This window comes from Chlorocebus sabaeus, chromosome 8 (genome assembly GCF_047675955.1).
Source record: "Chlorocebus sabaeus isolate Y175 chromosome 8, mChlSab1.0.hap1, whole genome shotgun sequence".
Taxonomy (NCBI): Eukaryota; Metazoa; Chordata; class Mammalia; order Primates; family Cercopithecidae; genus Chlorocebus; species Chlorocebus sabaeus.
In genome coordinates, this window is record NC_132911.1 from 83,952,554 (window position 1) to 83,968,310 (window position 15,757).

At 36.8% G+C, this 15,757-nt stretch overlaps 1 protein-coding gene across 4 annotated transcripts in view; it reads right to left on the reverse strand.

Moving 5' to 3' along the window:
• Positions 1–15,757, reverse strand: part of TPD52 (tumor protein D52) — a 240,216-nt gene that overhangs the window by 66,223 nt on the left and 158,236 nt on the right. For all 4 annotated transcript variants that reach the window (XM_038000360.2, XM_038000357.2, XM_038000361.2 and 1 more), the window contains one exon: positions 13,287–13,468. In XM_038000360.2, coding sequence (XP_037856288.1) covers positions 13,287–13,468 — 182 coding nt within the window. The remainder of the gene's footprint in view (positions 1–13,286; positions 13,469–15,757) is intronic.

Here is a 15,757-nt window from a genome sequence, read left to right on the forward strand (position 1 = left end):
CTTGGGCAACGTGGTAAAACTCCATCTCTACCAAAAATACACACAAATAAAATTAGCCAGGCATGGTGGCAGACACCTGTAGTCCTGGCTACTCAGGAGGCTGAAGCACAAGAATCACTTGAGCCCAGGAGGTGGATGTTGCAGTGAGCTGAGATTGCACCACTGCATTCCAGCCTGGGTGACAGAGTGAGACCCTGTTTAAAAATAAATAAATAAAGACAGAATAACCACAACATGTCTAAAACAGAACTCCTGCCCTTTGAACAGTTCTCTGCCCCACTTCCCTACTGCTGTGACCTATATTTTTCTAGTCATCTGGGCTAGAAACCTTTAGCATGAGTTACCAAGTCCTATCAGTCTTTCTCTGAACAGGCTCTTCTAGTTTTCTGTTCCCATCTCTTTCCACTCTAGTCCAGCCTCTAATCACCTACTGCCTGGATTACAATAGTCTCAGAACTGGTCTTGTAGCGTCCACTCCATCTCACACATCACTACTAATGTCAGCAGATACAAATGCCAATCCCCAAACACTACCGTCATAACTTTTCACCCTGAAATTCAGACTTATCTATAAGGATCCTAGCCTATCCAGCAAAGCAAATATTTCACCACTCCCTAAAACTTCCATGTCATGGAATCTTGACCACTGTGGTCACTTCAAATGCATACACAGAAAAAGAAAAAGAATAGAATAGAGGAGGAAAGAGAATGGAAACAAAGACAATGATTAGGAGAAAGTCACTGTGAGCCAGGTGCAGTGGCTCACGCCTGTAATCCCAGCACTCTGGGAGGCTGAGGCAGGCAGATCACGAGGTCAGAAGATTGAGACCATCCTGGCCAACATGGTGAAACTCCATCTCTTCTTAAAAAAATACAAAATTAGCTGGGCATGGTGGCACGTGCCTGTAGTCCCAGCTACTTGGGAGGCTGAGGCAGTAGAATCGCTTGAAGCTGGGAGGTGGAGGTTGCAGCGAGCCAAGATCATGCCATTACACTCCAGCCTGGCGACAGAGCAAGACTCCGTCTCAAAAAAAAAGAAAAGAAAAGAAAGAAACTGTGGCAAATTCAGGTACAAGGTACAAGATATCCATGGCTGAAGAAAAGCCCTAATGGTAGAGACAGAGGAAAGGACAGATTTCAGTGATAATTAAGAGGAAAGCTGGTGACTGAGTGGATGAGGAGGAGGGTTGTAATGAAAAGAAATGAGCCTATTCTGACTCAGCTTTTTGGACTAGGTGGCTGGATAGACTGTAATTCAATTAACCAAAATAAAAAATAATTTGAAATTTGTCTGAAATTAGCAAGGCTCTCTTGCATGAGATAGAAATAACTAAGAAAACGGAGTGTCAGCAGCTTAAAAAAGAGCTTTTGCCAGATTTGAATTCATAGAGACAAAGAGAAGCAGTGTGGACTTTTAAAGCCAAAGCTGGCACCGGGCCTAGCAAACAGTAGTCACTTGATAAATGTTTACTGAACTAGCTCAGAGTTGCTAGCAGTTGACTCAATGTATGGATAAGTAAGGAGACAAGAATTTTAGATACCTAGAATCACAGTAGGAAAGAAAAAAATAAAGGTTACCTTGGAAGTATACAGAAAAATCTAGGTTTAAGTAGTGTCTAATAATATATTAGTGATGAAAATATTTTTAACATTGAAAACAGAGCAAAGAGAGAAAGATGTTTCCATTTTCTTAAATCTTGCTCATATATTTTATGCTTTTATAGTTACATTTTTGTATTAAAAGTTAAGCTTTGTTCACACACAGAAAATACATAAAATGCATACACAAATTCTGTACACCTCCCTCTAAAGGGCAAAGCCCAATTCCCTTTCTCTTGAGTATAGGCTGGGCTTTGTGACTCACTTTTAACCAACAGAATATGGCAGAAGTGATAATGTGTGACTAGGTCATAAAAGTTATCACCACTTCCTCCTTGCTCTCTCTCTCTCTCTGATCACTTACTATGGGGGAAGCTGCTATGTTGTGAGGGCACTCATGCAGCCCATCAATGGTGAGATTCACATGCCAAGGAACCAAGGACTCCTGCCAATAGCCAGCACTAACTTGCCAGACATAGGAGTGAGCTACCTTGGAAGCAAATCCTCCAGCCCCAGTCAAGTCTTTAGATGATTACAACCCCGGCCAATATCTTGACTGAACTTCATGTGAGACCGTGAGCCAGAATCATCTAGCTAAGGCATTCCTGGATTCCTGCCCCACAGCAATTATGTGAGATAATACATGTTTATTGTTTTAAGCCACTAAGTTATGAAGTAATTTGTTACACAGACATAGATAACAGTCACACAAAGCTTATTCTCAATTCTGTGCCACTCCTCATGCCATTTTCCCCAGAGGTGTCCTTTCATTATTCATCCCAACACTCCCCCTCTATCCTTCAGTATTCTAACTAAAGTTTCATCTCTTTGAGAGGCACTTTTTTGTCTATGAAACGATCTCAACTTTCATTTCTCTGGCTTCTCCTTTGAAGAAGCCAGATGATTGACCACATCATTCATTTAGTCATTTATTCACATATTCCTCTGTGTTACTGTGCTATACGTATATATCTTTCCTCCTAAAGATGAAGATGTCATACAGTTTTTAAAACCTGCATTAAGCACACTATGATTAAGGTACTCAATAAATATTTGCTGATAAAATTAACACATCTCACACACACACATAAACACATACCCTGAAAGTGTAATTTCAGTAAGTAGCATAAAGCAGTGGTTAATAATATAGAGAAGCTACTTTACCTCACATCTGCATACTTACTAGCTGCTATCCCTGGCTAAGTTATTTAAAATATCTCTATAAACCTTAGTTTCTTCAGTGTTTTTAAATGAGAATTCTAACAGTACCTTAGAGTAATAACAAGGTTAAAGAAAACAATGCATGCAAACCTCTTAACAAAGTACCTAGCATAGAGTACTCAACAAATGTTAGCTATTATTGTTCTTATAATGAATTACAAATCACAAAATATGTGCTGAAATTCTAAGTCCCTATGAGTCTCTAGATGTTATCAAGTAGCAATCTAAATTAAGACAAAATTCTACAAACAAAAAGAGAACTCAGATCTTCTTTTAAAATAGTTTTTAATTCTTAAAAAATTCACTTGTAGGTCAATACAACTACAGCCTGAACCAATTGTAGGAGTGCAGACCTGATTCTTTCTCCTCTCTGTCCTGTTAAGATATTACCTTCGAAGCTTTTGTGAGAACACTTAATTGCTTGCATTCCTTAACAGGCAATCACCAAAGCAGTTTCCAGATTCACTTTTGACCTTTACAGTCCTGAGAAGGCATATGAGGCAAACTTCCTAGAGAAGTAAATTTAGACAATCTCTGGAATGAGAATATGCTACATAAAGCAAATCCATTTTGCACATCAGTTAAAACAGAATTCAACAGAACAATCAATCCAATAGAACAAATCAATCCAAAAGAATTTTGTTATGGCATGTATCCAAACAAGAAAAAACCCCTCTAATGCTATTCAGTCTGAATTACATGAGTTTCATGAACTCAGAACATCCCTAAGATCATATTTTATAATTTGATCATATTTGAACATATTTTAAGGTTTCCTATTAAAAAGCTAAATACAACAGATGCTCTCCTATCCTAAAAAGGACTTAAGAGATCTGTTAAAGAAAAACTAGATGATTTTAAACCACCAACCTATATAAAACATGCATACTTTTTTAATATGTTCCATGTCGTCTGCAATAAAATGACCCACTTAATTCAAATTCTTATTTTCTCTTTTCCCCACCAATACACCTTGAAAACTTTAGTTTTTGAAACATCCACTCTTTATCTGACCCTATACATCACACAACCTGAAATAGAAACAAAGATGAGGAAATTAGCTTGTTTATTCCACCTTAGTGTCAAACAAAGGTACAAATAATATTCAGTGCATGTGCTAGTTACCTTAGAGCTGCCAATCATGCTTGTTTTGAAACCCTTCGATTTTCAGAGCTGTCAATCTTGTGTGTTATGATAGAGAGTCAGCACAGAGATAATGCTTTAAAAGACAGAATCCTCATTAACACATTAGTAAATGAACTTTACTTACAAAACTGGACTTGAGGATTTTACAGACATGTTTACAGTTCTTGAAAAATCAAAACTAAAATACAACTTGATGAAATGAAAAGATTTGGAGAATTTGGCTCTTTGACCAAAGCAACAGCATAGTTTAACCACAGGGATTTTATATACATATATAAGATACTATATTATAAAAAAAGAAATGTTCCTGACTAACACTAATCACAAGTATTATGACCTTGAACGGAAGTAGGAGAATAAAACTGATCTAAATCTGGGCATTTTAATTTTTGTTTTTAAAGCAGGCAATCATATCAATATAACACATTCCCCTTCTCCACCTCCCCCATACAACCCAACTATCTACCTAGTCATTCATGTCCAAAATGAAACATTATTCAAAACTTTTCTCTCCCACACACAAACCACAACTATTCAGTCACCAAGACCTGTCTCTTCTACTTCCTAAATTGCTAAACGTGTCTCCTTTCCCCACCCTAAGATTTAATTCACATTCTCATCTTTTTCTGGCGGCTTCCTTACTAACCTCCCTCTCACATCTTTCTTCCGAAATATGTTCCACACCTCTGCCAGAATGATCTCACTGAAACACAAAGTTGACCCACGTTGCTTGTTACAATATTTTAATGATTCTTTGCTACCTTCAGAATAAAATCCCAATTTTTTAGGACAATATGTAAATTCCTTGAAAATCTGGCTCCTGGTCATCTCCCCAATCTCCCATCACTCCTCCTAAACTTAAACCAACTAAATCACTTGAATTCCCAGAAAAGGCAGGCTCTCTCTCATTTAAAACTTGGGCAAGTGCTGCTCCCTCACCCAGAAACACTCTCATTTTCTGCACGTAGTATCTCCTACCCATCCTTTGCAACCCAGTTCTATTGTTAGTTCCTCTAGGAAGCCTTCTCTGACACAAGCAGATTGAACCATCAATTCCTTCTCCATTCCTGTAGAAGACAGTAAACAGAACTTACATGATGTTATATTTATCAGTTTACTTCTCTATCCCCCTGACCGGATCAACTCCCTGGAAGCAGGGATTGTCATTAGTCTGTATGTCACTAGCCTTAAATACACAGGTAGCACATAATAGCACTTTAATAGCTCATTAAAGGTTTGGTGACTCAGTGAAAAATCTTATCATGCCCAGATCATTTAAAAATAAAATTAATAAAATAAGTAGCTTATTTCTTGAGATTGATAAAATGTTTTACCAGTGCATTCTAAGTCATCCAAACTAATCAATGCTATAAAGCAATTCTTTGGGCTTAATAGGAGTTTTAAGAAATTTACTCATTTATTTGCAAATTCACTATAATAATTGGTACCATCTCAAGCAGGATTTCAGATTGAATAATTTCACCTTATTTTTGCTACTGCCCCTACTGGAGGTGTTAAAGTCTCAACCATGATAAATGCTCATGTCCAAAACACTCGGCACCTTGATTGGTTCAACAAACACTGTTCTGATATGTGACAATCCTTATCAAGGGCATCAGTGAACAGACAGTCAACACAGGCAAAACTCCAACCCAGCTACACTTCACTTATCAGGAAGTTAGTTATCTGGTGACATCAAGTAGCTACACAGCCCAGTGAGACCTATACAGAAGGAGTTTAGGAGCTGTCAGAATACATGTTGAAGCCCATACACTAAAGTACCCATACTTTACTTACAGAAGAGGCTGCTAGGTCCTTACTCAAACCCTAGTTGTTCTTATTTTAAGCACAACAAATTTGATGACTGATCTCCCAAGTATGGCATACTGGAAGAGGAAAATTAGGAGGTCTGAGAAAGCTATAAAAAGCAGATAAGGGCATAACAGCAGTAAAGGAGAGATAACACAAAACTGCAGATCTGGGGGGTTATATGGTTATGGAGCATAATTCTGCATATTTTTATTATGATACAACACAAAAATTAATGTTTGTAATTGTGACCCTGGGTCATCAAAAGCAAAAACAAAAAAAGGCTCAACTGCTTTAGGTCTAACAAGGTTCAAAGAAAGTATATAATACATTTTATTAAAAGAACAAATAAACAATTAAACATTAAGTATATAAGGTATAAATAGCCAATTTTCTATTATTTACACAATAAACTTTTTTGAAACATATCATTCCCAAATAACATGAGGCATATTGATATTAATCAGGTCCTGTGACTAGAGGTCTTACCATAATTATGATACAGATCCATCACAAAACAAAGCCTAGACCTGCTAGTTATTAGCTTATTGGGGATTACAGTATTCAGACTCACCATACTATTTCTTAGTCTGTTCGATCTGAATAACAAAACACCATAAATGAGGGTACCTTATAAACAGTAGAAACTTCTTTCTCACAGTTCTAGAGGCTGGAAGTCCAGGATCAAGGAACAAGCAGATTTAGTGTCATGAAGACCTGGACCTGGATCATGGATTAACTAGCCAGTTTACTAATCCCATTCATGAGGGCAGAATCCTCCTGACCTAAGTACCTCCCAATAGTCCAACCTCCTAACTACATCACACTGGTAATTATGTTTCAACAAATGAATTCTGCGGGGACACAAACATTCATAACATAGCAACGATGGACACCATAACCAAAGATATAATAGACTACCTATCATTTTTTAACAGACCTCCACAGAGCTTCACTGCCACACTGCCTTCAGGGTCCCTGACATGAAATTGCTTCATATGTAAGAATGTTTTAGGAAGTCTTTATGATGCTTGAGTTACTATATATTGTATGATTTAGAGTGCAGCACAGCAGGGTGAAAGGCAAATTTGGACATACACAGCCCTAGGTTTGAATCCCTGCTTTGTTAATTACTAGTTGCGTGACTGCAGCACATTATTTATGCTCAGAGACTCATTTTCTTCATTTGGGAAATGGGGATAATATATACTTTCTATATGTTTGTTGTGAAGAAGAAATGAGACAATATACATAAAATGCCAGTGTAGGTTTTTAAAAAGTTGTTATGATTATCAGAAGGAAATCAGATGGAATATAGAAAGGAAACAATCAAGTCTGTGAAATTGTGAGCTGCATTAATATGACAGAAGAAAAAATGTCTAAAAACAAGGGTATACAAATTCCCATGATGGGAAAATTGCTCTGTATTTTTAAATCACTATACAAGCCCTCTGACTCATAGAAAGTTTCATGGAAAATTAGGTTAAAGACTCATAGAAAAAGTATACATGTACACAGCAAAAATATTAACTTAAAGCAGATTAATGCAAATATTCTAATATGGGGCCAAGGTGTTCTCTCTTAGTATGGGGTCCATTCACTGAAGCTCTGCTCTTCCTTACGTAAGAATACCCACACTGCAAGGTCTGCGACTGACAGGGCCAGCCATGTGAAAGTAGAACAAGAACAGAAAGACAATTGGAAAGCAATACCTTTCACGTTTTTATAATTTTTGTTTCAATCTACAGTTTTCTTGCACAATCTAATTCAATAGCAATTTCTTAAAAAAAAAAAACTCCTTTCTGATTCAAGCAGCAGGGACAGGGGTAATAAAAACAAAAAACCAAAGTTTTCCTTTGTGGAGTCTTTCTAAAACATTAAAGTTAGCATTCATAAGAACAAAAACCCTTTCTGTATTCAAATTTTATTAATTTGTACAATATTCAAGTAAATTTCTTAATATAAACACGTTTTGAAACGAGTACAACTAGGCCGGGCATGGTGGCTCACGCCTGTAATCCCAGCACTTTGGGAGGCCGAGGCGGGCGGATCACTTGAGGTCAGGAGTTCGAGACCAGCCTGGCCAACACGGCAAAACCCTGTCTCCACTAAAAATACAAAAATTAGCAGAGCGTGGTGGCACACGCCTGTAATTCCAGCTACTCAGGAGGCTCAGGCACAAGAATTGCTTGAACCTGGGAGGCAGAAGTTGCAGTGAGCCGAGATCATGCCACTGCACTCCAGGCTGGGTGATGGAGCAAGACTCTGTCTCAAAAAAAAAAAAAAAAGAAAAGAAGCACAACTAAGCTTTTGCTAAACATGTACCTCAACTGGAAGAAACAAAAGTGCCTAGGTATAGTACAGGACTACTAATTTCTAATGTTCCATGTGGTGTTGGTATCTGTCAGTGGGCTTTACAAAAGAAAACGATGATGTCAACTGATTTGACAAATCAGTTAATTAAATGATAACTTTCAAAGAAGTTAATGCCATTCTTAGTCATTCTGATTTGTCATCTGTGATTTCTGACTTCAAGTCATAAGCTGATTTAAAAGAAAAATAGAATAACTTTTGAGGCTGGCACTATAAGGTCCCATGCATGTCTCAAAATCTTTAAATATACTTATGCCTATTCTGCAACTTACTCTAAGTAGATCAAATTACTATTGTTCATGCTTAAGTACTATAGCTTAGATTCTGAATGTTACTATTTAGGTCATGTCTTCCTAAAATTAGTTTCTTCCTTTCCAAGTGTTTTTCAAACTTTTCTTATTTACAGTAGAAATACTCACCACACACATTAAACAAAATTGTCCCAGAGCTGTAATACATAAAACAGATAAATGTAGGGCCACTCTGAAAGTAGGGCCCAATTGCCCCTTTATCCCCAGTAGCAATATCTTAAACTTTTCAGCAAAACTCTAGGGCTTTTTGGTACAGACTAAAAACTGTTCCTTTAAACTATAATCAAAAATGAACATTAAAACAAAAGTTATAGAAATTAAAAGGCTATCATTTAGCTAATTAGAATATTCATTAATCAAAATATTTTCTGATCCCTATTAGTTGTTGTAAGTCTGAAATGCCAAACTTATTAAAAGAAACAATAAAAAATTAAAACATTTGGCTAAACTGGATATTTCAATTAGTTATTTTTCACTGTATTTAATTAATCTTTAAACTGTCCTAAAGTAGCATTACTCAACTACACAAAAGTCTGAATGAAGAAAAGAAAATAGTTATCTAAAAGGATCAAAAAAAAGGAAGGCTGGGCTGGGTGCAGTGGCTCACACCTGTAATCCCAGCATTTTGGGAGGCCGAGGCAGGTGAATCACAAGGTCAAGAGATCGAAACCATCCTGGCCAACGTGGTGAAACCCCGTCTCTACTAAAAATACAAAAATTAGCTGGGCATGGTGGTGCATGCCTGTAGTCCCAGCTACTCAGGAGGCTGAGGTGGGAGAATCGCTTGAACCCAGGAGGCAGAGTTTGCAATGAGCCAAGATTGCACCACTGCATTCCAGCCTGGTGACAGAGCAAGACTCCGTCTCAAAAAAAAAGGAAGGCCAATGAATGATGAACAGATTATGTATTTCTCTTATTGATAACAATTTAAAATGTACCAAAGCAGGAAGCTCTGTCATTATGGAGATTCAGCCTCCTAGACTCTGTTCAGTCAGAGGCCTGAGAGCATGACTGTAGAGAACATGTGTCCAGCCCAATAAGCTGTTCTACCTAGTCATATAATCTAAACACAGGTCCAAAAAGGGAAAGACCAGAAACAACTGAGCTGGATCTCATTACTTCCTTGTTCAGTGATGAAGACAACAGGCAAACATTTGAATAAAGTCGGTTCCTACCCACAAATTTTGTTTTAGATATAAGTAGGAGTAATAAGTAACCAAAACAGTAATTATGCTGACCTGACAATTCTCAACAATATTTTCAAAGCATAAGTGACAGATCCCTATAAGAAACCTAGAGAAGGGTTTTAGAAAGAACCTAGGCATTTCTACATGAAGATCTATTTATTAAATCCTCAAATGAAGATCTAACAAATATTCTGTGAAGAGTATAAACCTTCATTTCATGATAGATTAAAAACTGGAGAACATGAAATTTGATACGTTAAAAGGTTTCTCTCAAAAAACAATGTATGTAGATAAAGAGCTGGAGTTGTTATCTACATAGCCATAAAGGTATGTACATAGGATATGTAGGTAGAGAAAACAAGCAATCAAACTACTGATGTTAAACCTTGGCTGAAGATTGGGCACAGTTAGAAATAACATTACCAGTCTGTAGGACCAAAGAGGAAGCTGAAGAGAGCTTCAGAGACAGCTGAAGACTTGACTCTTATCTTTTTTTTTAAAGGCACTTTGGTGGCATTTCAGACTTACAGCACTAGAACTAGAAGTCAAGCACTAGAACTAGAAGGCCTTTTTTGACTACTGTTATCTTCCACTCACCAGGCACTTTGTCACTGTATTATCCATTTTTACTTATGTAATTACCAATATTTTAAATTGATTCATGTACTTGTTTACTATCTATGCCTCCCTCCTCCATTTGCATATGCACTTCAAGAGAGCAGAGAACTAGTCTGTCTGGTTTACCAGTCTTTACAACAGTACCTGGCTAATTGAAGAGGTCTAGTAAGTATTTGTTGAATGAATGAGTGAATGGATGAATGAATGAACAAATCAACTCCTATAGTACTTTGACTCTTCCCTCTTGATGATCCTCATTCATGAATGTATTTATTTTGTGACTCCTTTGAAGTTTAAATGGGTACTTCTGGTAAGAGTAACTGGATACTAAGCAGATGGTTTCATGGAAGCAGGAATAGAGAAATTACTACAGATAGCTACAGAACAAAGAGATGTAGGCATATAACTCTCCTAAATACATTTAAAAAGACTCTAATATACTCACTGCTCCAAAGATTAGAGAATTTACTTGCAAAATTACTGAGCCACCCCCTCTCCCCTCAAAAAGCTTTTATGACTGCTTCATTGGGGGGAGAACAGAGATGGAGGTTTCAAGAAAATAATTTATATAATAGAATGTGTGCATATGTGGTATATACTTAGTTTTAAATTAAAAATTAAGATTTAATAAATGTTGTAATAGATGCTAGTATTTAACCATTTAAAGCTACACTACACATAAAACAAATTTAAGTCAGACTATACTACTCATTAGAAAACTAATCGCAAATCTGATACTTAAAAATCTGTGACTTAAAAGCCAAGCATGGTGGTACATGCCTGTAAGTCCCTGCTACTCAGGAGGCTGAGGTGGGAGGATTGCTTGAGCCCAGGAGTTCAAGTCCAGCTTGGGCAACTTAATTCTAGATCTCTACGGCATTCTGAATATATTATGTTCAAGAATATGACATAATCACAAAAGTGATGTTTTAAATTTTTAATTCAATGAGAAAAAAGAACAGTGCAGACAAAAGAATATCCACAAAGAAATAAATATCCATGAAAGACATATGATTAACAGAATTCCATCCTCACATGTAAAAAAAAGTATATGACTGGTATTTGTAATTTATAATAAACTTGACTAAGCAGTTGAATATCTGCTGAGAAATAGCTTAGCAGAGTTGTCATAACATAGATCTTTTTAGAAAGTCAATACCTGATTCTCTGGTTGCACATTAGGTCAGCTTGTAAGAATAAGATAGGCACTGCAACTGGACAGCATCCATGGTAGCTGATCAGTTGTAAGGAGGGGACTAAGGATTTCTTTGTGTAAAATAAAACAGTACTTTATTTTATAATTACTATATATTTTCTACTAATGAAAAAATGATCTGCTACAGCTTCTGCTGATAGTATAGTACCTAAGAGCTGAGGATATCTCTCTTAAAGGGTAACTTTTTATCACATATCTTCTTACTTGCCTCCTTCATAAACCCTCCTCAAAAGGAATTCTTGAGGGATGTCATCATTAGGTCACCAGGATTTTAGTAATAACAATGCAATGAAAATAACAATAACAATAGTAGCATTTGTTTACCATATGCCAATCACTTTTCTAAATTTTTAGACACAATAATTGAATTCCTTTTGTAGCCGTTTACATAACAGATACCGATTACAGTATTAAAATCTGGATTGACAGACACACCCTACTTAGAAATTTCTTTGGGTCTCCCTACTTTTGAACTAAGCTTGTATGATATTTGATATACCAATTCAAGTCATGCTCGAGCCATTCCTCTCATGCCAGGGAGCACAGTCTTTCAGCTGACACCTGGTTTATACCACTCATCTTGTTAAAACACTGTTCAGCCTCTGGTTATCTAAGCTAGAGGTGTGCTGCAGCCAGCTAATATCAGTTTGTGAGAAACCCTGTGCACACATCTTCCCAACTCTGCATTCAGTGACATCATGTTGGTGACTTGACATTGGCCATGTTGGGAGTATTTTATATTATAGAAATTGGGGCTTTTTTTTTTAATCAGCTAGTTGTTAAATATTTACTCATATATCACTAATCTGAGGAAATGTGTATTCTGTTAAGTTTGTCAGGCCCTATTCATATTCAGGTAGAACAAGTTTATGTCTCTAAATTGGGTAAGACCAATTATCAACGCCATCTTTAGATAGCCAGCTCTCAGGAGAAAAGCAAATAATTCTCATAATTGCTCTCCTAGGTCTAGAGTAGACTCTTCGCCTTTCATTTCCACAATATGACCAATTTTTATATGCCAAAAACTTCTTAAACACTGTAATTCATCCTATCTAAAATACCATTGATTACTAGATTCACTATTGTTTTATATATGATTAAGAAAAAAAAAAACACTGCCAGTTAATTTAATATACTGTCAACTGTAATATGCATCCTGATATCAAACATAGTGAAAACTAAAAAATGCACATCAGAAATTGATGGGGAAAAAAATCACTTCTATCTTGTTTACTATTGGTTTCCCATCTCAGAATCTTAGTTCAACCTCTCCTTGACTCTCGATATTCCACTCCTAGATCTCCCACCTTAGTGCCTTCTCCAGTGCCTTTTTGTATTCATAAATATCTTTACCTACATAAACTACAACAGAATGAACTCTATTTATTAGGAAAAATAATCCTAAAAATAGATGCAAAATAATAAGAAAAGAAAGGAAAAAAAGAAAGGAGAAGTGGAAAGAGACCATGGAACAGAGAAGGGACAAAAAAAGGGTTCCAAGCAAAATGGCCTAAGCAACATGCATTATTACAAAGTTGGTTTTAAGTTTATGGTGTGGAATGGCTTATTATCAGGATGAACATTCAAGTCTTCCCAGCAACTGCTTTCACTGCTTTGAGAAGACATGAGTCTGGCCTACCATGACCAACAAGTATTTTTAAAGCACTTCAGACTTTTCTTCTGCATTATCAAGACAAATAAATATGTTTTCTGTCTTTTCAAAAATTACGTTTCATTCAACAATACTTTTGAGCTGTCTTGACTTTAATGAATACTCTTAAGGTACTTGGAAATGATTCTACTTACTCTCCATCCACTTCGGGTCTTCTACATACACAATGAAACTTTCCACCAAAATCTATGTAAAGATCATTCTCCACAATATGAAAGATCCGTCCAATGACCAGTTTATCCTTTGCAGGTCCCATCTGTATAAGAGGAGAACGTCTCAGCATAGATGCGAAGGATTCCACATTTTTTGGAGAGCCCTAAATATGAAAAGAGATATTTATATACATATAACTCGACATGAAGGTATAATAAAGTCTTAAAGAAATATTATTAAAGTCAATTGTTGTAGCAATAATTTTAAAATGTTTGTGGAATTTTGCTTTAAAATGCCGGTTATGCTCTTCAACTTCCTCTTCCATCCTTTCCTTCCTGAAGAGGAGTTAAAGAAAGTAGGCATCGAGGTTGAGTACAGTGGCTCACGCCTGTTATCCCAGCACTTTGGGAGGCTGAGGCGGGTGGATCACCTGAGGTCTGGAGTTCGAGACCAGCCTGACCAACATGGAGAAACCCTGTCTCTACTAAAAATACAAAATTAGCTAGGCATTGTGGTGCATGCCTGTAATCCCAGCTACTCAGGAGGCCGAGGCAGGAGAATCACTTGAACCCGGGAGGCAGAGGTTATATACAGTAAGCCAAGATTGCACCAATGCACTCCAGCCTGGGCAACAAGAGTGAAACTCTGTCTCAAAAAAAAAAAGGAAAGAAAAAAGAAAGAAATTAGACATCTACACTTGGCAGAGGATGACAGAGATGTGATAGTCCAGGGTGAGGTCTCAAGAGCCCAGGCAGGGTAAGGAGAGTAGAAGAGTGTCTGTATATCAAGCCTCTGAGAATGGGGGAGGTGGGGTGGTTAGTAGTCAGAGTATGAGCACATGAGGAGGGCATCCAAGAAGCAATTGACTTTATTCCTAGCACTGACCATCTGTAAAAAAATGCCTTCTAAGTCAAGTTTAGTGAAACTGACTATTCTTTTAAAACAAATTTAAATATACATTATGATAAAAACAATTAAGAGCCTTTCATCACAATGATCAGTCTGAACATGATTTCCTGATACACAATTCTTTTAAAAAAACTTGAATTTGTTAATACTTTTGTTTTTCCTAAAGTAAATTCCAAAAGAAAAATAGTTTGTTTTGTGCTATTCACTTTCTAGGAATCTTTTTACATATTAAATTCACTTGAGGTATGACTATTCTTTTTTTCTTACAAAAATTTTTTCCAAACACATTTTTCCAAATCCGTAAACACAGATTTGTGCCTTCTACTCATTTTTGTGTAGAGTGGTGTGTGCAATTTGGTACAAACTAAAGGAAGAGCTAAGTTTCTATCTGTGAGAGCAAATCATGGAAGAATATTAACAATGTGAGCTGACGACTTACATGCTGTATTTGGAATGAGTTTTACATTTGTTATTCAGGGGAGAACTACTTACTAAAAGTTCAATAGTAAAGTGCATTTATTTTTAAAGCTACACAACTATATTTGTGACTTAAGTTCCATGCATGTACTACTTGAAAGATTACAAACTCAAACGCCAGGCCAGGTGAGGACTTGATAATCAGGATATGTGCCCAAGTTTAAAAGGTACAGATACTACTCAGCTCCAGCTGCAATTCAAGTCCCCATGTTTTAATTTTTAATGTTTTAATTTTCCAAGAAAAGCCAGAAATCCACATATTAATGTAAATTTTCCAATTTTTAAATACGTATTATATGCAGGCGGAAAAAGTTGTCCATTTTACCAACCTGGCAAAACACATCCAGGTGTTGAATTTGGCCCATGAACCACAAGTTTATGATATCTGCTTCAGGAAAAAGAAAGTCAAGACATTTGGCTTATGCCAAGTCCCTTAGGTGCTAGAGGGAGGGTATGATGATGAATTTGTTTGGTGAACTGAAACACACTGGGAAAAAATCCTTAGCACAAAAGGGTCAATCTAAACTAAAGACAAGTCAATAGGCCTAGAGAACAACTACAGCTGAAAGGGTAACCAGGAATGTATGCCATGAGCAATCACACTAGTTTTATAAATCCACAAAATACAACATTAAAGGTCCTTAAACAAGCACTTTGAAAAAATAGTTCTTTCTTGCAGAGCCAAAGATAAAACAAATCCTACAGAGGTAACACAGACACAGCTGACTTGCCCTTATAGAGGTAGCGTAAAAGAGTAATTCTAAGTAAGCCATTCTTGACAAGAGCAGCTACATAATCCTTTGCTGGGAGCCACTATTCCATCCATAGCAGCTGCCACCAAAGCAGCGGAGAATAGCAGTGCTCAAGAGAAGAGCAAACAGTATCAACTTGGTGGTCTCTGCTTGTAACCAGGGCAGGTCCTGCCCACTTTCCCTATGATCTGCTTTCCCATTACTCCACTTTTATGGCTGATATCTACCAGAGTTTCTCTCTTCTTCTTCTTCTTCTTTCCTTTTGGCTGACTCAATTGAAGCCATAGTTCAATTAAAACTAGATGACAGGGGCT